The 19,378-nt window shown below is 40.7% G+C and overlaps 4 protein-coding genes across 5 annotated transcripts; 2 read left to right on the forward strand and 2 right to left on the reverse strand.

Annotated features, from left to right (window-relative positions):
• Nucleotides 1-471: 471 nt before the first annotated feature.
• Nucleotides 472-4,788, forward strand: LOC109638588 (transforming protein RhoA). Of its 2 annotated transcripts, none has more exons than XM_020101634.2 (5): nucleotides 472-604; nucleotides 1,560-1,717; nucleotides 2,973-3,093; nucleotides 3,823-3,953; nucleotides 4,040-4,788. In XM_020101634.2, exons 2-5 carry the CDS (start codon nucleotides 1,562-1,564, stop codon nucleotides 4,211-4,213), a joined length of 582 nt encoding a protein of 193 aa, XP_019957193.1. In that variant the 5' UTR covers nucleotides 472-604; nucleotides 1,560-1,561; the 3' UTR covers nucleotides 4,214-4,788. The 2 variants fall into 2 exon arrangements, with proteins under 2 accessions (XP_019957193.1, XP_069393251.1); XM_069537150.1 differs by lacking the exon at nucleotides 472-604 and adding an exon at nucleotides 759-1,105.
• Nucleotides 4,789-5,385: 597 nt separating this feature from the next.
• LOC109638449 (transmembrane protein 43) lies at nucleotides 5,386-10,361 on the reverse strand. Its single transcript, XM_020101432.2, has 12 exons — nucleotides 10,171-10,361; nucleotides 9,090-9,236; nucleotides 8,816-8,950; nucleotides 8,456-8,550; nucleotides 8,303-8,352; nucleotides 8,143-8,212; nucleotides 7,779-7,849; nucleotides 7,568-7,695; nucleotides 7,374-7,448; nucleotides 6,625-6,726; nucleotides 6,393-6,510; nucleotides 5,386-6,311 (listed from the first exon to the last, which is right to left on the reverse strand). The coding sequence occupies exons 1-12, from the start codon at nucleotides 10,186-10,188 to the stop codon at nucleotides 6,109-6,111; spliced, it is 1,212 nt and encodes a 403-aa protein (XP_019956991.1). The 5' UTR covers nucleotides 10,189-10,361; the 3' UTR covers nucleotides 5,386-6,108.
• Nucleotides 10,362-11,145: 784 nt separating this feature from the next.
• On the forward strand, nucleotides 11,146-14,768 carry LOC109638488 (rab GDP dissociation inhibitor beta). Its single transcript, XM_020101480.2, has 11 exons — nucleotides 11,146-11,447; nucleotides 12,248-12,355; nucleotides 12,438-12,531; nucleotides 12,629-12,763; nucleotides 12,837-13,035; nucleotides 13,130-13,261; nucleotides 13,353-13,452; nucleotides 13,562-13,733; nucleotides 14,075-14,219; nucleotides 14,314-14,368; nucleotides 14,468-14,768. Exons 1-11 carry the CDS (start codon nucleotides 11,406-11,408, stop codon nucleotides 14,615-14,617), a joined length of 1,332 nt encoding a protein of 443 aa, XP_019957039.2. The 5' UTR covers nucleotides 11,146-11,405; the 3' UTR covers nucleotides 14,618-14,768.
• Nucleotides 14,769-15,541: 773 nt separating this feature from the next.
• ndufaf3 (NADH:ubiquinone oxidoreductase complex assembly factor) lies at nucleotides 15,542-19,315 on the reverse strand. The gene is made up of 5 exons (XM_020101536.2): nucleotides 18,618-19,315; nucleotides 17,195-17,390; nucleotides 17,014-17,080; nucleotides 16,555-16,655; nucleotides 15,542-16,077 (listed from the first exon to the last, which is right to left on the reverse strand). The coding sequence occupies exons 1-5, from the start codon at nucleotides 18,773-18,775 to the stop codon at nucleotides 15,970-15,972; spliced, it is 630 nt and encodes a 209-aa protein (XP_019957095.1). The 5' UTR covers nucleotides 18,776-19,315; the 3' UTR covers nucleotides 15,542-15,969.
• Between the last annotated feature and the right edge of the window lie 63 nt (nucleotides 19,316-19,378).

Below are 19,378 nucleotides of genomic sequence, written 5' to 3' on the forward strand. Positions count from 1 at the left end.
AATGGTTTCCGAGTTAAGGTCAACAATTGCTGGGCTCCAGCCTTTGACGGAGGATATTATGATTTAAGGTGATTATTTTTATAATGATTTGCTCAAAAGAAATTAGTTTCATAATCCCTAAGTCTTTACACCAAATGGTGATTTTGGTGTTGAAGTGAAAAACAGTTTTATTGGTTTTTCTGATTTTGTTTGCACTAGAAAAAAATCAAGTAATAGTAAATTGATATTAAAATGAATTAAAAATCAAACTTTATTAATTGCATTAATCTGTAAAGCTAAAACAATCCTTAATGTGAGACTTTCTAGAACTTTGTTGTAGAGCTGGACTTCTGTGTCACGTCAGGTCTGTTGGACTGAATGGTTTGTAATACAAACAGTAAACTTCATGCATATAATAATAATAACAACACTGTCAGTACTGTCAGTACTGTCAGTAAAGCTATTGTTATTGTTCTATGAATGGAGTGTACTGTTGTACTGTTTGTACAGCGGGGCTCTGTTTTCCTCTCCCCGCCCCTGAATCACTTCCTCCAGCAGCCGCGGCGAGGAGGCCAACAAAGCACCACTGAGAGCCCGTCTGGATTCATTTCCAAACCACCAGCAGGTGAGAAGTGAACGTTTACACGGAGAGTGGACTTTCAGTCTGTTTTATTAGCAATATTATTGTCAAATATATTCGATAAACTTATATTTTCTTCCGATATTGTGTCTACGTTCTTCAGCTAAGCTAACTAAGCGATACATTCGCCTTGACTTCCGTTATGCTAGCTAAGTCTAGCTAGCTAGCCGCACCGGTTTGTGGGTGAAAGGAAAAAGCGAGGTATTTGCCGAGTGTTATCAAGCGAGCCACGAACACTGCCGTGGTATTATATTCATTGTATCGTGAGTGTCTTCTATCTATGACACCACTTTCAAAGAAATTCACAAAGATGTAAACTTAGCGCGGTAGCCGCGTTTCCAGCTAACGGTAGCTGGTAGCTGCACCAGCTAGCACCAAGTCTTTTGTAAACAGAGGATGTTCCTGCTCGTTTAAGTCTAGGTCCGCCGGCCCGGCAGCGATTCACAGCTGTGTGTCTGAACCAGCTCTCAGCGTGTTAACTCTCAGGTTAGTGGAGTTGGGAAATAATGGTGGTGAATGAGAAATGTTAGTCGAGCTTGATTCTGGGGTGGGTCAGTCACACTGGAGCGGAAATGTATCATCGTGGAAGAAGGTTCCTACTCCCACTTAACACTTCAAATCATCTGTATAGATGTGAGCTCTGGGCCTTCTGATGGCGTCCACGTGTCCCTCCCTGTATATAACACACTATACAGCTGACTGGTTGAGTGTAAACAGTCCTGGCGTTGAATGCTAAATAGTTAGCCTCGGGTGTTGGTTTCAGAGACTCTGGCGTTGTGTCAACACAGCTGAAGGTTACTGCTGCTCATCATTTCTCACCGGGCTGTGGTGGTGGTGGTGGTTGCATAATGTCTGAATGCAATAAAAATGACCCTCCCTGTTGTTAAAGATAAAGTGTTCTCTCGTCTAACCCTTGTTTGTTTCTGTGTCTTGTCTGCAGCGATGGCAGCGATCAGGAAAAAGCTGGTCATAGTGGGAGATGGAGCCTGTGGGAAGACCTGTCTGCTCATCGTGTTCAGTAAGGACCAGTTTCCAGAGGTCTACGTGCCCACAGTGTTCGAGAACTACGTTGCTGACATTGAAGTTGACAGCAAACAGGTAACAATTGCTTGCTCACATTTCGGATGTGAATCAGTATTATGTAACCTGGCACCTGGGAGTGATTACAGCAACAGATCTGTGCTGGTTGTACCTACTCTACAAAATCACTCCCTAGGTACATTATATTTTTCTCCTCATGTGATTGAATCACGAGTGCCCCGACTGGAACAGAAAAAGAAACTGCTTTCAGACATGCAATGAACTCTGGATGTTTTCCTAAAAAATGTACAGATGGGTCAGTTGATCGAGACATTTTCCAGAACTTTACCTGCCAGCCCATGTGACAATGCAGTAGGAGAATGTCTGCCAAATTCACAGTGAGCTAATGAGCGTGTTTCTAACACACAACAGATGCAAACATTTATTTGAAAAACAAAGAAAAGGGTTACAGATATCTCAGAACAATAAAGAAGTGCCATACACATAAGACACAGACAAAGCCGTCAACTTAGAAAGAAAACCAATTTCCAAAGCTTGTGGCGATAGGGGCGTCAATGTACTGTAAACAAAAACATGTGATTTCCACAGCAAATTATTTATAGCCATGGCTCTTTCTTTTTACCTCTGTCGCTTGTTAAAAGTGTCAACATCCCCACCTGCTCACGTGATTCCAGGGGGATTTCCTGCTGTGTTCTCGCATCAGATTCGGTGCACTTTATACTAGGGGGCCTGGCAGAGAGTCCGAGAAATTTGCGTTCACAAATGCTCCTCCTCTGGAGAAAATGCGGAGGATTTCCAGAGTTAAATGCACGTCTGAAAGAAGCTAATGTTATGTACAGCCTCCTGCGGGCTCTACTCAGGTGCTGACATTTTCCTGTCGTTGTGGACACGTCTGTCCCAGATCTCCTGCTGCTTTCTTCATATGTGAAAGCCAACATATCTCAATAATAATAAACACTTCATATCAAGCCATAACAATATAGATTTATAATTATTTTATTTAGTTATGAAACTTCTTCCAGATGATCCTGATGTCCTTATTAAAAATGTTACATAGGCACTCACAGATCATATTACTAAGGGAGTGAGAAGTCTTCAGGCAAAGTAACTATATCTATCACAAGGTGACGTTTTATGTAGAATAGTTAATTAGACTCAGTGCAAATATGCTGTTTTTTGTGCCCTGTGAGTATCTGAATACCGGAAAATAGTGTGGATCATTATGTTAGTTCAGTGTTAAACCTAATGATCAAAAACATCCTGAACAAGGTTTGGTTATGTGTGTTTGATTTCTTGCTATCTTTTGTGACAGGTGGAATTAGCACTCTGGGACACAGCAGGACAAGAAGACTACGACAGACTGCGTCCACTTTCTTATCCAGACACTGATGTCATTCTCATGTGCTTCTCCATCGACAGTCCTGACAGTCTTGGTAAGTGATAACAATCTTCTTGTGAATTTAATCTAAATGCTGGTACGGCATTTGTAAAAACAAATACGGAAGCATAGCCACCCTAATAAAATTGATTTCGTTAACTGGTGTCTCATTAAATAATTAGTAGAGAACACAGACAACAGTTAAGACCAGTTAGAGATTTAAAGAGGAGGATCTAATGGTGTCATGTTAACAGACACACATGTACGATGGAAAAGCATATTGATACCCTCCTCGTCTTGTGATTGTGTCACATCATGTAGCACCTTCACTCAACTACACATCACAACTGTAGTCGGTTTTCAAGGCATTTTTCACAAAACTGATGAGTTAACTGCAACCTGCTGTATTTAAACCAATGTCTCCATCTAGAGGATTCAGAGGATTGTTTTTGCTCAGAGCACAGTTGCATACATTTCTCAGTATACAGAATTAAATCAATTGAATGCTTCTCTTCTTTTTTTCCTTGCAAGAATGCTAAAGATTTGATGATTCCAGACTGCGAGATCTTTCTGCTTCATATTGCATACTCTTTAGATTTTGTATTGTTGGTCAGAAAAAATTAAATCATTGATGATATCTCTTTAGGCTGTAGGGAATTATGATGGGTGTTTTAAACAGTTTTTAGTGTTTCACAAGCCAAATAAATTGATTTAATTAACAAAATAGTCCAAGTTTATTGATAATGAAAAGGATCATCACTGGTGTTGTCTTTTTGTCCATCAGAGAACATCCCTGAGAAGTGGACCCCTGAGGTGAAACACTTCTGCCCTAATGTTCCCATTATTCTGGTGGGAAATAAAAAGGACCTGCGTAACGATGAGCACACCCGGAGGGAGCTCGCCAAAATGAAGCAGGTAAAACTGAAGAACACAAAGACACATTTACCCTCTCCTACTGATGAATGCTTGTGTCTTAAAACTCCTCTTGAACTTCTCTGTAGGAACCTGTGAAACCAGAGGATGGTCGGGACATGGCCAACAGGATTGGTGCCTTCGGATACATGGAGTGTTCAGCAAAAACAAAGGATGGCGTGAGGGAAGTGTTTGAGATGGCCACCAGGGCTGCACTACAGGCCAGGCGGGGAAAGAAGAGCAGTAAATGTGTCCTACTGTAAACAAGGGCACGAGGACTGCTTTCTACTGGGGGAAAGAAGGAGCATTAGGTCAAACCTACCCCCCACCCCCAAACACACCCACACAAAAGACTGTTCTCCCCAGTTTTTACTAAAGGTGTATTGCTTTTACTTTTTTTTGTCTTAAGCATACGTAGTCAAGTTCTGTCAGTATTCAATTTTGAGGTAATGGAAAACTACTTTTTTGTACTTAAAAATGAGTAAATTTGCCATAAGGAAACCTCCTTTATCAACTTGTAATCAAAGAGGTCAGCCAAGGGACCTGCTGTGTCATATCTGCCAACTACAGTCAAGTGCTTAAGCCCCGCCTGCTGATCTGAGGAATGTTTCCACAGCCAACTAGGGTGAAGTACCTGTACACTGTGACCCGTGGTCCTTTCAATTATTTCAACAAACGGATGCACACATGAAGTTGAAAATTTGTTTGTGTGCTTCATATACGAATCCTTTGTGCAGTATGATCACATGCACAATATGAGACTGGAAACTCATTTTGTTAAAAAACGCAAATGGAAACTTAGTGTTTTGTGTAATAAATTTCTTTGTAAGAATCTTGATTATTTGCCTTATTTGTTTGTTTAATCACAGACACTAAGGCACCCGATGAACTATGGTCCAGCTCAGAAACTGAACAAAAATGAATAAGCATGATGGAGGCAAAAGTTTACAACCATGCACATGTAATTGGACACTGTCTTTTGGAACATGTGTGAACTGCACTGAAAACTCAAGGACACTTGTGGAAATTGTGGATTAATACAATCTGGTTATCTCACCTACAGAGCCTGATCTTTATGAAAATATCTGTATGGATTTTGTAAGACAAGAAAATATATTGAGCAAATCATTTTACATACGTACATGCTTCCTGTATGTTTTTCTCACATACAAATCAACAGAGAGGTGAATAGACCCACCTATGCAGAGGTACTTATGGCAGTCTCTTGGCTCTTAGTTACTGGTTGGTACATATGCCACTACTGATATTTCTGTTCAGGTTTGAACTTCTTGGCCTCTGTGCTGCTGCATTAAATGGACTTTCACCACAATCAGATCTAGTGTCACTTCTAAAATATACACTCAACATACATGTGAGCAAAATGCCTCAAACTGAATTACATACAAACAATCGATGCAAAACAGGACACAATTAATTTGGTTTTTAACAAACGTGCTTTATTTAACATACACTTAATACAAACTATAAAACTAAATTGCAGATCCCCACTTTGGTGTCGACAGATCAGACTGTTCGGTAAAAAAGAAGTTACATCAATTCTCCAAATAAAAAATAGGTACATTTTATTCACAATTGATCTTTACTCATTAGTTTTTCAACTGCAGACCAATTCCCTGACAATGCACAAAGTATTATACAATGGACATGAGGGATTACATATTGCATAAGGAACTTAATCAAGCAGTTTATTAGGTACACCAGCTGAAACTAATACAATCCAACAGCAACAGACCGAAAACATGAAATGTATATTTATATATAGCATTTGGTATGGGACAGCATTAGTTCCACTCAGTGTACCTAACAAAGTGACAACTAAAGTAAAAATGACCCTGAAGTGATTTTATGTTGTAGAATTTTATGAGTGGATGAACTACTGAAAGGCCACAACTGATAACAACAGAGCTAAAAGGCAACAACAGCTTGAATCTGACTGGACAACATCAACACTGTGGTCCAGGTGATTCTCTATCAGGGTGAGACAATGGGGAACTCTGTAAATTATTTTTATATCAATTTGAACACTAGATACATTTTTGGTGTGTTTAACCCAAGAAATCCAATCCTATGCAGTTTGCCACGGTACCCTCACGTTTGAAGGTGTCAGGAAGTGCTTTGATAATCACCACCTCAAGAGTCATTTGTTCTTCTTGGCTGGAAGTCTTGAGCGGGCGAGAAACACTGGGAGCAGAGCCAGCGCTCCCAGAGCCACTGCCACTAACGGTCGGTAAAAAAGCCAACCTACTCCGATGGTAAGAAGAGACAAAGAGCAGGAGACACACAGGGCAAAGATCTTCAGCCCCACGGACACCAGCTCTCTGAGCACAGGAACCCAGTCCACTGCAGGGACAAAACACAACATGAAGGACGGACACAGAGATGGATTAAATCATCATTGGCAGTGTGTCAGTATTCGTTTACCCAGTGTGTAGATGATGCGCATGGTCAACTGAATACTGAGGAACATGAGGGCCCATCCTGCAGCCCTGAGACCCCATGTCTTCAAACTGTTGTGCTGGTGCGCTCTCTCAAAAATGTCCTAGAGACAATGAAAGAACTGCATCAAGACCAGGTGGAGAACCACACACTTAACCAACATGTGGAATTTTTCCCAGAACAACAGCAGTGAAGAAGGGAGATAAAGCACAGTGACCTCTGCAGAGAGATCCTCCAGGTACAGGATCTCCAGAGTGTCTCCTGACTTGGTTTTAAATGCCATCAGCTGCTCCCCTCTCTGCATGGCCACGATGCTGACCTGAGAAAAAAGCAAAGAGTCATGAAGTGTCTAGATATTTTGGTCCAGACATTCTCCGGTCCTTGCCTTTCACATATAAACTTTTTATTTACAGCACATCCAGTCTCTGATCTTATCACCCAAAGCACGGATTTTTCCCTGTTGTTAAATACAAATTTTATCAATCATGTACATGTTTATGATGTTGTCTTTGTCATTGGTCATCATAGCATTTTATAGACCAAAAAATATACAATTGGTAATAATAATCATTAGTTTCAAATTCCATTAAAGAGCACTAAGGTGACAATAGTGTGGCAACTAATAATAACCCATTCAATCAAAGTTTAAAACATTTATTACAGGTTGTTCAAAGTCTTGTCCAATCAGCAAACATTTAATTTACAATGACAGAACAAATCAGCTCATTAGATTGGCTGGAACTTAATGAATATTTGTTTAAGTAAAAGTTATTGAATTATCTAGATTGTTGTTGATTCCTTTTTTTTTTGACCAACTATTCCACTAATAGACCTATAGTCTCAGCACTGGTTCACCTCATTTGTCAGTGATTGATTCATGAATTCCTGCAGAAACTCCGTAAGGACCATTATTTACTGACATGTCAGATCGTGATGACTATTAACCAGGTTATCTGCATCACTCACAGTCTGAGCCGGGCCCAGTGGAGACGTCTCACCACTCAGTCCAGCGTAAGAGAATCTCACACGCACATCTCCGACCTCATGAATAAAACCAGACAAATAACAACAACTCTTTAAATGTGCCAGTAAGGAACATATAATGACAGAAGAGGCCAGCACTGTGTGCATCAGGCAGAGGTTCACCTCATGATACTCACCTCCGGCCTGCGTGGGTTTTGAGTGTGATAGAAATAATCATCATAGATGGTGAGAAAAGTGTCCAAGCTCAAGGTGGAGAAATCCCTCAAACTCAGAGTCTGGAAGTTATTGATCTGCTCCACAAGGCCTGAGGATGAATGAGTGACAGTCTGACAAACAGACCAGCTGAAGTATGTCTGTTTACAACAGGTTGTTTAGAGATGGAGATACCTTTAGATAGAACCAAGGGCCCAACTCTGACTTCAGGAGCCACTACTGTCACACTCTCAACCGCCATGGCACTGAAATAAAGATTAAGTTAAGGTGAAGTTACAGAAAATATTTTGGACTCCACTGTAAATACAATTACATTTTAGGTGAAAAAATGATGTACATTTTCTTTCATGGTTAAACAGTAAAATATCAAGCCTCAATTAGATTTCGTTGTAAGTTTGAGAACATCATCTCAGGAATCATTGCCCAATTTATTTCCAGTATATTATTGGCTGAAATATCTGTATTGGAATTTTTTGTACTCCGTAATGTACTCCAAAAATCTAAATCAGTCAGGCTCTACTCAGAGGTATTGGCTTACCTTGGGTTCTGGTGACCAATTTCCTTGTCAAAATGGCGACTGTTGACCAACTCTGATTTCCACTCAGTGTCTGGAAACAGAGTTACCACAGTGCGTCAAATAAAATATACACAAAGAGTAAAGAAGAGCCAAAAAGGTAAAAAAAAATACAAAAACTCACTGTAGGTGTATGTCGTCTCAGTTTTGGTTTCTCCATTCTCTTGGTAATCCCTGAAATCAATTACCTCTTCAGTCAGAGAATATTTTGTATTCAAGCCAACATTTTTAACACCTGACCTCAACCATAGTGTTGACACGCAGACAACAGACTCACTTGCTCTCCTGGTACTCCACCCACTGATACATCTCCACCTGCCTCTGCAGCTTCACCGCCTGCACCACCACTCTGTAGTTGGGGTCATAAAGGGGCTACACAAACACAAGTACATGGTGTAATTTTAGTTGAAGTAAATTTTTGTGCATTGCTTGAGTATCGATTTAAAATGAAACTTTGTATATTTTGGAACTGCCCTTTTTTGTCAGATTTGCCTGCATTCCAACCTGTCTGAACTTCAGTATGTATGGAATTTTTTTTACACTTGATTATTTATTATGGGAATGTAAATGTAAATGTGAGGAGCAATTTGACACAACAGAGAATCAAAACTGAAACCAACAGTCAAGTACAGCCTACCTCTGTAGTGTGCAGCTGAGTAGACAGGTGAACTAGACGGTTGTTGTTCTGCAGCTCAAGGCTGAAGTACGGCCCCAGCGACACAACCTGAGACAGACCTTCATCCAGAGAGGACGCTGTTTGCAGAGCTCGTCCCTGAAGAGAGAGGCAGGTACATAGAGTCAATCTGGAGTAACTTTAACATGGAACATAACTCAGCAATTAAACCTTCAGTGTAACAGCGTGGCTTTTGATATAATGCATTAAATGCAGACGCAGAGTCAGTGGTTCTTACCTCATTGGTAAAGAGAATATAAATTGAGAGAAAAAACAATCCGATGCCAAAAGCTGTTCCTCCTGCAGTTTCACTCAGTCGCTCTAAGAATCCAGGATTAGATTTCACAGATACACGCTTGTGCTGGTTTGGCTCTGTACCTGAAAACTGACACAAACATACAAAAATAATAAAGTTGAATGTTTGCAATGATCTGAAAAATAAATGACATTGACCACTTGATGAATGAAGATCTATTATTATTCACAAATGTGTGTGTGTCACAACACATTTAGGTTTAGCAATAAGACAAAATATATAATTGTCATTATATTGATATCATCAGATGTGAACATTTGTAACTCTATAATCTTTGACCACGTTGCTCAGCCCTTTAAAAAGCTCTTATTTACAAATGCATATACAACGTGTGGTTTCAAGGATTCAGATTTGAGTCCACAAAAGGAACAAGTGAACCATTTCTCTGGAGATAGAGAAGTGTCACAGTGCATTCAAACATCTTATTATGTGATTCATAAAATGTCACAATTCATGATATTAGATGAATGGACAGAGCCAGTTTCTGGTTCAGTCAGATAACTTTTACACAACACAAACTTTTAACTTGTTTATTATCACTGAGATCATTTCGATCTATTTACATCCTTTAACCTCCAAACTGTTTTAATCACTCAGATATGTGCAAACACATCCTGTGTGCATGAGAGACTCGCCTCCTCTGACTGACCACAAACACCAGGACAAGTGACAGTAGCATCTAAAGTTAGCTAGCTGCCATTACAGGCGCGAGCAGATGACACGCCTCTTTTGTTCTGAGCTCATTCTACTTCCTCACTTCATCTCAAAGTTACAACTAATAACTCAACGAATAACTCAACGAATAACTCAAACAACATGACTCCTCACTGAGGAGTCCTCAGCGTGAAGACACGCAGGAGGCAGGAGGAGTCCGGAGGAGCAGATGTTAGCTCCCACACGGTTCTCTGTGACCTGGAGGCAGTTGAGGTGCTAACTTCACGATGAAACTCCGCTGGTTAAGTCCAGGTTCAGTAAACTAACGTGGTTCAGTCGAGTCACTTACTGTCTGTGATGGAGACATGGTTCTCCTGCTGCTCCTCACTCAAACTCCCGTTGGAGGAAATGAAGACGCTGGAGCCTTGAGGTGCGCTTCATCTGCGCACAGCGTGTCCCGGAACCACCACGGGGGGGCGGCGCATGGCACAAGTTTGTATCCCCGCACACTGGGATACTCTGGTGTAGATAACAAGTGCTATAGATTCTTCTCAAGTTATCATGGGTGATGGAGTTTTTGCAGCAGGTCAGACCGGGAGGCTCACTGATGAAATATGAGTTTCACTTTATGATCATTCAGAAACATTTCACATTTTCTTTCCACTACATTGATCTGACAGCCACAGCGAGTGTCCACTTCCTACATATTTCAATGTATTATTACTACTCTGGTAGCAGGAACAAAAACAATTGCACTATGCATTGTACTGTGTATGATTGTGTATGTGACAAATAAAACAATCTTGAATCTTGAATCTTGAATCTGATTACTGAGCTTCAGTAAAAAATACATATATAAAATCCACATTATTTAATAACATAGTACATTAACCACTCTGAACTGAGCCATTATACATAGTCATTACTTTTTCTTTGATACTTCAAGTAAGTTTGCTGCTGTACATACATTTATATACATTTACTGGATATTTATAAGTACCACAGAGACAGACACACACAAACCACATCTACTGCCTGTAGTCAGCAGATCACCACTCAACCAACTGTCTCTCTCTCTCTCTCTCTCTGTCTCTCTCCCTCTCTCTCTGTCTCTCTCATATAAACCGACACCCACACACACACACAAAAACTGATAAACACACACACACACCCACTCTCTCTCTCTTTCTCTCTCCCTCTCTCTCTCTCTCATATAAACCGACACCTACACACACTGATAAACACACACTAACACACACACAAACACACACACAAACACACACACACACACACACACACACACACACACACACACACACACAGACACACACAGACACACACAAACTCTCTCTCTCTCATTCATGCACACAGACGCCCACACACACACTCTCTCTCTCTAGACATGTTCGTCTTAAGAGGATTATTGTGAAGAGGAAGACAAAGCACTTATCAACATCATACTTAGGTCTATGTGCAAGTACACACAATGCACGTATCCATGCACACACACAAATACGCACATACACACACAAGCACGTTCACGTTGATGCAGAGTGCATTCACTTTGACTCAGTGAGTGTTAAGATGCAGGAATATGATGTGATAGTGCTCGGAACTGGACTTAAGGTAAGAAAACTTGCCTTTTAATTGTAATATATGTATTTGAGTCACATGAGGGAAAGCGTGTCAGTTAACGGGGTAGATAAGCTCAGAAATCCTCTTTAAAGCACAAAGTCTGACAGTAAGTTAGTTCATTATAAAGTCTCTGTTGGTGTCTTGATTTGATTCTGCTGTGAAACGTGTCAAGGGTAATTATACCATAACTTTCAAAGCTTGAATGTAGAGACACATTCACATTGATTAAAAACTACTGATTCATCAGTTTCTCTTAGTATAAGTAGATAGTATAAGTGACAGTTAAGTTTCTCTTATTGTAAAACTCTTCCCATGTTTTTCACTATTTCATTGTTTATCCACATGCAGACTTTCTAAGCACCTGTTTCTAAAATCCCTGAAGGGATTTGTAGCGACTAAATTATCTCATTATGTTTGTCCTGATCTGTGGATGCACCCCCCTGCTCTTTTCATGATTAACTCTGCCAGCGAGGTTTTGTTTTCACCCCTGTCTGTTTCTTTGTTTGTGAGCACGATTACACAAAAACAAAAAAACTCAGTGCACAGGTGTGGAAGGAAAGAACCCAATACATTTTAGTGCAGATCTGGATCAGGGGACCGATCAGGAAGTCTTTTTTCCACTTTCTTTAACATTGCAATATTGGGGCCTTTTTCAACATTTTCCGAGAGTGTGTGAAATCTGGTGCAGCTTATTGAATTAAAGGGGACTGTTGGGGCTTGGTGGAGGCATGAGTGTGATTCTAGTTCTGACAGCATGACCCACTAACTACCAGCTTCCCTCTCTGTCTTAGGAGTGTATCATCTCTGGTTTGATGTCTCAAAGTGGGAAAAAAGTTCTTCACATTGACAAAAATCCTTACTATGGAGGAGAGAGCGCCTCCATTTCTCCCCTTGAAGAGGTGTGAACACACAAACAGCAACACATGCAGACACACACGTTTATCATGGTGTTTATTATCCAGTGTGTTTCTGTGTTTACAGCTGTACAAGAAGTTCAAGGTTCCAGGTCCTAAGGCCATGGGCCTTGGGAAAGAGTGGAACATCGACCTCATCCCCAAATTTTTCCTGGCCAATGGTGAGAGCTCAGTATCGTTCATCTGAAGTGTGACTCGTGCAGTTCATTTTGTTTCCGTTGTTTCAGTGTAAACGTGTGCTGTCTATTTGCATTACAGGTCAGCTGGTGAAAATCTTGGTGCACACTGAGGTCACTCGATATCTGGACTTCAAGGTAGTTGAAGGCAGTTATATATACAAAGCAGGAAAAGTTCACAAGGTCCCCGCCACTGAGGAAGATGCCCAAGCTTCAGGTATTTTATTGCGTTGTTTTTGTATATTTTTCGGAGCCCATGTTGGATAATAACAATAAACCCAATGTTTCAGACCTGATGGGCATGTTTGACAAAAGAAGGTTCAGGAAGCTGCTGCTCTTCGCCCTCAACTTTGACGAGAGAAACCCTCGCACCTTTCAAGATGTCAACCCAAAGAAAATGACCACACGGGACCTTTTCTGCCGCTTCGACCTGGGATTAGATGTAATGGAGTTCACAGGTCACGCCATAGCCTTACACAGCAGTGACAGGTCAGTCCCAGGGACATACTGTACATGGACCAGATGCTGACAGATGATCCTTGAAGTGCCTGATCCCATTTATCGTCCCTACGTGTCCCTGCAGTTACCTGGACCAGCCCTGTGTGGAGACCATCAGACGGATCAGGCTGTACTCTGAGTCTTTGTCCCGTCACACCAGCAGTCCATACCTCTACCCAATGTACGGGCTGGGAGAGCTGCCGCAGGGATTTGCCAGGTTTTACTCACACTGAATGGGATTTACAACGACATCTAAAAACTGCAGTCAGTGTGTTTCGTTGATTACCCATCCTGCCTGTGTGTTTCAGGCTGAGCGCAGAGTACGGAGGAACTTTCCTGTTGAACAGACCAGTGGATGAGATTGTGATGGACAACGGCAAAGTAAAAGCGGTGAAATCTGAGGGGAAGGTAAGGTAGATTTAAGAAAAAGAAAAATTAGTCAATACACTGGAAAAAATGATCCAGTGGCATAACTGTCCATTCTGTACAATTTGTCTTTTCTTTCTCTGCTAAACAGCTGTTCCACTGTAAACAGCTGATCTGTGATCCCAGCTATGTTCCTAATCGAGTGAGGAAAGTGGGTCGTGTCATACGTGTCATCTGTTTATTAAATCATCCAGTTAAAAACACCCACGAGGCCAATTCATGTCAAATCATCATCCCTCAAGCTCAACTCAACAGGAAATCAGGTATTAAAGATAGGACATTTTAACACAGTAAAAGATATATGAGTAAAGAAATAGTAAATAATAAAATGTATAGGGAAAGATTAGTTGAAGAAAGGTTTAAACTACATATGAGGTAAAACATGTTTAAATCAATTGAAAACAAGATCATAAAAATATGTTTTGAGCATTTTTTTTGAATGTCTCATATATTGATATGAACTGGGAGTTTGTTCCAAATCTTTGGTGCATGATTACATGAAGCTGCCAGAACTGTATTATTCCTGTCTTTTGTTAAGAAATGATTCCAAATTAAAAAATATATTATCTCACTAATGCATGAACAACTCTGATTTTCCATGCAGACATTTACATATCTGTAGTGTCCTTCACCCACAACGTGGCTTCAGATGGGATGTACATCGCCACGGTGAGCACGACCTCAGAAACCAGTAACCCGGAGAAGGAGGTGCAGCCCGGCCTGGATCTTCTCGAGCCCATCATGCAAAAGTTAGTGACGGATTTTCTGTTTATTGATTGTCAGTAAGATTACATTTTAAACAATATTTAATAATGGTATTTTCTGTCCAAACTTTGAATCTAGATTTGTGTCAATCAGAAACCTGCTAGTTCCCATCGAAGATGGAAAGAATAGTCAGGTGATGAGGGGAAAAGAAAAGAAACAAATAATAAATACAAATATGGAGTGTGGTGGACACGTGTTTGTAACAGATCCCCTCTCTCTCTTGACTCACTAGATATTTGTGTCCCGCTCATATGATGCAACAAACCACTTTGAGACTGAAAGTGAAGACATCGCAGATCTGTACCGACGAATCACAGGAGCAGAGCTCTGCATCGGAGGATCACAGAGACACCAGTCGCACAACTCTGAAGACAATGACTGACGGAGACCTTCCACATCAGGCCAAACAACTGGGCGGAGGGTTTTCAGTAGCATGTGGACCGGACTGTGTGGATTTAAATGTGTGTTTCATTTTTTCTCCCATTTAATTTGTTTTGTGTAAAATCTATAAAATAATTCAATGTTGACAAAAAGTTTGGAATTTCTTTTCTTATGTCGATCATTTTGAGGTCCGTTCTTCTGAATTAGTTATTATGTATAGCACCAAAGTAAAATCCTGAGCACAGTGGATAGTCTTTCAGATATTCCCATTAAACCTTCTCATGCATGATCCAGGCATCAGCTTGACTGGAAATAGCATTTTTTGTAAGATTCAGCTTAACCAAGATCTGGAATTTGTCTGGGTTTTGATTTCCAGTGATATGAAGATTAGAATGAGGTTATTTGGACATTGTCTGTACGTGTGAAGGTGAATGATAGTTTTTCTCTGTGTGTTAACCCTGTGATGGGCTGTCGACCTGCCCGATGTCTACCTCGCCTCTCGCCCTAACTCAGCTGGGATTGCCCCCCTTGTGACCCCTGGAGGATAAGCAATCTAGATGGACGGATGGGTCCTTTAAGCCCCAATCAATGCTTCTGTTATCCAGCAGCAGCAGGTAAACGTGATCGAGCAGCGCCCTGCGTGTGATCGACAGGGATTTAAACATTGGCAGATGATTAGAGATGAATCACATTGATGTTAGAGGATTTGTGGATTCTCTTATCGAGGGAGCTTATCTGAGAGAAGGACAAAGCCACTAAATTGTGTCACTTGCTTGCACATGCTTGCACATGCTTGTCCATGGCGGCGCTGCAGGAGACAGAGGACACACATACGCACAGATATAAGAGGCTTAACCAAATGAAGGACAGTCGCCACCAACACCTCAGGTACAGGACTGGAACATATTCACACAGACAATAATAATATACTGCACAGATTGTCTTTATCTGCTGCACTACTCATCATTGTGTCCATTTAAAATTAAAAACTACAGCACACTGTATATTGCCTTATACATTTATGCATGAAAATACATTAAATACATTATATTTGAGTTATTGCTAAATGTGGTGCTTCAAATATATAATTTATACATAGGAATGCAGCTTCAACGGTATTCAGGTCTAATTCTGCATCATTTGTGTCCTCAATTATATACACATGTATACACACTTAGTTCTCGAGGCAGTCAGTGAAACCTCATATCAACAGATGAGGGGGGGCTCTTAACATATGAATCTGTACACTAACTGTTGTAACCAAACATCAGAGGTGGAGATCGCCGATTTTTTCCCCAGAAGAACAACCATCTCACAGGCTGCAGTATCTACTACTGTCGTATATCCCGGGACTTACTCCTGTGTTACTTCCAGGGCAGTGCTGACAGGTGGAGGGATCAGTCCAGCAGCTGCTACTCTCCGCTCACTGGTCAGGAAGTTGAAGGTTGCACATGCGTTCGGCTGATGAACAGCAAAGGGTAAAAAAAAGGAATATTAGGTCAACCTCAATGTTGCTGGTGAAACAATTAGAAAATCTGTGGCCTAGTTCACACCTGCTATTAACATCTATCCAGACCAAACACACACCAAATCACACACACACACACACACACACACACACACACACACACACACACACACACACACACACACACACACACACACACACACACACACACCTTTTTAGTCAGACTGGTTAAAATCATTTGGTCTTTGTTAACAGAAATGATCTACAAATTTATTTGCATGTAGCAAAGTGAGATTTGATCACAATGTGACCTCACAGGAGACACATATGGAGATGGTGGGACCTGACATACTTAGAGCTGTCCCCCAGGTCTGAACAAGGCTTTTGTTCATCTTTGTTATTGTTAGTGTTTCACCATGTCAGGATGAACATATGCTCTTAACTACAGTGATACACTTGTTCTACTTTACCGTGTCTTGCACTTCCACAGCGATGCCTTTACTCTTGAGTAGAGCGAGGACTGAGGGGTTGATTCGTTCAAGCCGTGCGCCTGTTCCCAGCACAAGAATCTCTGAATAGAGGAAAAAAAGAAAATAAGTCAGTTGACATGCATCAGGAAAGTTTTTTTTGGGTTCTATATAACTTATATGACCATAGATGAGTGATGAAATCAAGGTACATTTCAAATAACTGCATAAAGAAGCTTTCATACAGAGCACAAGGTTTCGCTTAATGTTTTGATAATATGAACATGATGTAAATAATATACTGAGACTCCCCCAATCACCAGATGGGAATTAACTGCGTAAGAATTTTTCCAGATATGTGTAGATAATGTCAAAGGTCATTGAAGTGTACCAGTAAGACACTTTGTGTTTGTTTTAATTAATTTCTCCATATATTGATCTGCATCTTTTTTTTTTTTTTACCTATTCTTGGTTCAAGCATGTGGAAGAGCGAGACACTTTCCTCAGTGATGTCTTTATAAGTGCCAACCTGCAGAAACAGAGATTTAAGCTCATAAGAAACACAGAACATTGTTTAAAATGACACACAAAGCATGAGGCTGTAAAGTGCTTCATGTGAGGTTAGTTTGTATATTTCTCTCACGTTCCACTGCAGGATTGCAGGAGGCAGCACAGCACAGGGTCCAAACACTCGATTACCATCGATGTTGAACCCTCCGGAACTGTAGCTGTGGATCATTACCCCACTGCCCGGCTCCTTCTGCATGACGGACACCGAGGTACGTTGGTACATCTCATCATCACTGGGCCCCAGTCTATGAGCACGAGACAGAAATGGGCTGGAATGAAAGACAGGGAAACTCAGTTAGAACTGATAAGATTTTAAATGCAGAAGTCTGATCATTTTATTTGTATTATTATTATTTTGATCATCATTACAAAGTTAACTATAGTCATAAAACACTATGTAATTATGTGCACTTCTCTCATCACTGTATTCTGCATCTCTTTGCATTTCACAAAAACAGACTGCACTGCAGAGCTGCTGCCATATGGCCCAGTTTAAAAGCCATAGATCTGATGCCAACCTACTGAGGAGGCTGACTGCCAAAAAAGCTTTGGGCCTGTCACTGCAAGAACGAGGACTGAGGAGGAGCCACGACAGACATGAGCCATGAAACAAACATTTCTGCTTTCACTGAAGAGCTGCAGCAGAATTCAGCAATCCATTGTTTCTGAGATGTGATGGATTGGAGCTCATGAGGCGTCCTGGCCTGAAGAAAGTGTAGATGTCGTGCTTAACTCCACAAGATGGAGCCAGAGGTTGACTGACAGGGTTAGAGCTTATTCTAAATGAAATCCTGATGGAGTAATATGCCAGTTCAAACTATTCAAATAATAGAAAACAATAATAATAATGAAATGTCTTCAGAAAACAATAAGTAACCACTGATCACAGGTAACAACATTGGATAAAACATAGATAATATAGTTTATTTTCTTTATGTCTAGTGGGCTTTGAACAAACGTAAATGTTAGTGACAAAGATGAATAATATTTAATTTCTAAATGTATTTATTTCTGTTTTATTATATACTAGCTTGTAGTTTTGTTTCCCAGTTGTTGACATCTTTTCCACCTATGTGAACAGATAAATTCACTACGTTCTGAAGATGCCCTGGTTACAGCTTCACAGTTTTCTGTAATCCACGAAACCTAATGATTAGTCTGGAAATAAAAATGTTATATTCAATGATCAAGTTATTAATTGACAGTTTAAAATGATGGTTACAGCTCTTGTCTTCAGGTAAATCTGCTCTGCTGAACCAACAGGACTGTAGCAGCTGTTGTGTTTACTGATATTGTTCATTATGGGAATCATGAAAATATGTCTTTAAATTCATCCTTAGCTCTGCTTATAATAACTGACCCAACATTTCACAACATGACGTTTAAATGTGGTGGTCTCACAGAGAGGAGTCTGATTATACGAGTTATTTAACCAAACACTTTGTTCTGTCCCCCCTGAATGAATGATGAACCCTGAATGTGGAAGCCCATCATACCTGGAGGAGGCGGGCACAGCCCTGGAGGAGAAGACAAACCCGTGTCCCGCTCTCTGGAGGACTCTGCTGCACAGCACAGCGGAGGACATGTTGGCGGAATCAACCTGCTCTGTCTCGCACACAGGGGGGCACAGTTCAATGTGACACCAGACGCTCATTTCCGGTGTTGTGTAACGAAAAATCGAGCTCCAAGTCCGGAGGATGTAAGAGGAAGAAAACAAATGTGTTAAATACTTCTGGACTGAAGATGATTCTCAAAGTTTGAATTTGTATTTATTTATTTTTTAATTTGATTTAGTGTTTTTATTCTTATTCACTTTATAGTGAATAGTTTAAACAAGTCTGGAGACGCAGCCCTGAAACAAACAGTCCATGTGTAAATCCTTATTATCTAGACTTGTTATTATTCATACTGTAAAGTTGTTGATTTAAAAAAGTGTCTTATAATGAAATAAAACAAAAACAAACCCCGAGAGTAGAGTGAATAAATCCCACCACTAAAGTCTCAAGCGTCAGATTGATGATTCTCCTTCATCAGAAGTAAATAAACGTATTTTAAGACGATGTCTGCTTCATATAATAAAAACAGTACGAGGCTTCTCTTCACTCTGTGCTTGATTAAAATGCCTGGGAGGCGTGTTCAGGGTGTGACAGCGCCCCCTGCGGCGTTGACTGGCAGCGGTCCCGGGTCAGATGATCGGGCTGGATTGTAAATAGACAGCAGCAGCAGCAGCAGCAGCAGCCAGAGATCCTGCGGTGCC

This window comes from Paralichthys olivaceus, chromosome 2 (genome assembly GCF_024713975.1).
Source record: "Paralichthys olivaceus isolate ysfri-2021 chromosome 2, ASM2471397v2, whole genome shotgun sequence".
Classification (NCBI taxonomy): domain Eukaryota; kingdom Metazoa; phylum Chordata; class Actinopteri; order Pleuronectiformes; family Paralichthyidae; genus Paralichthys; species Paralichthys olivaceus.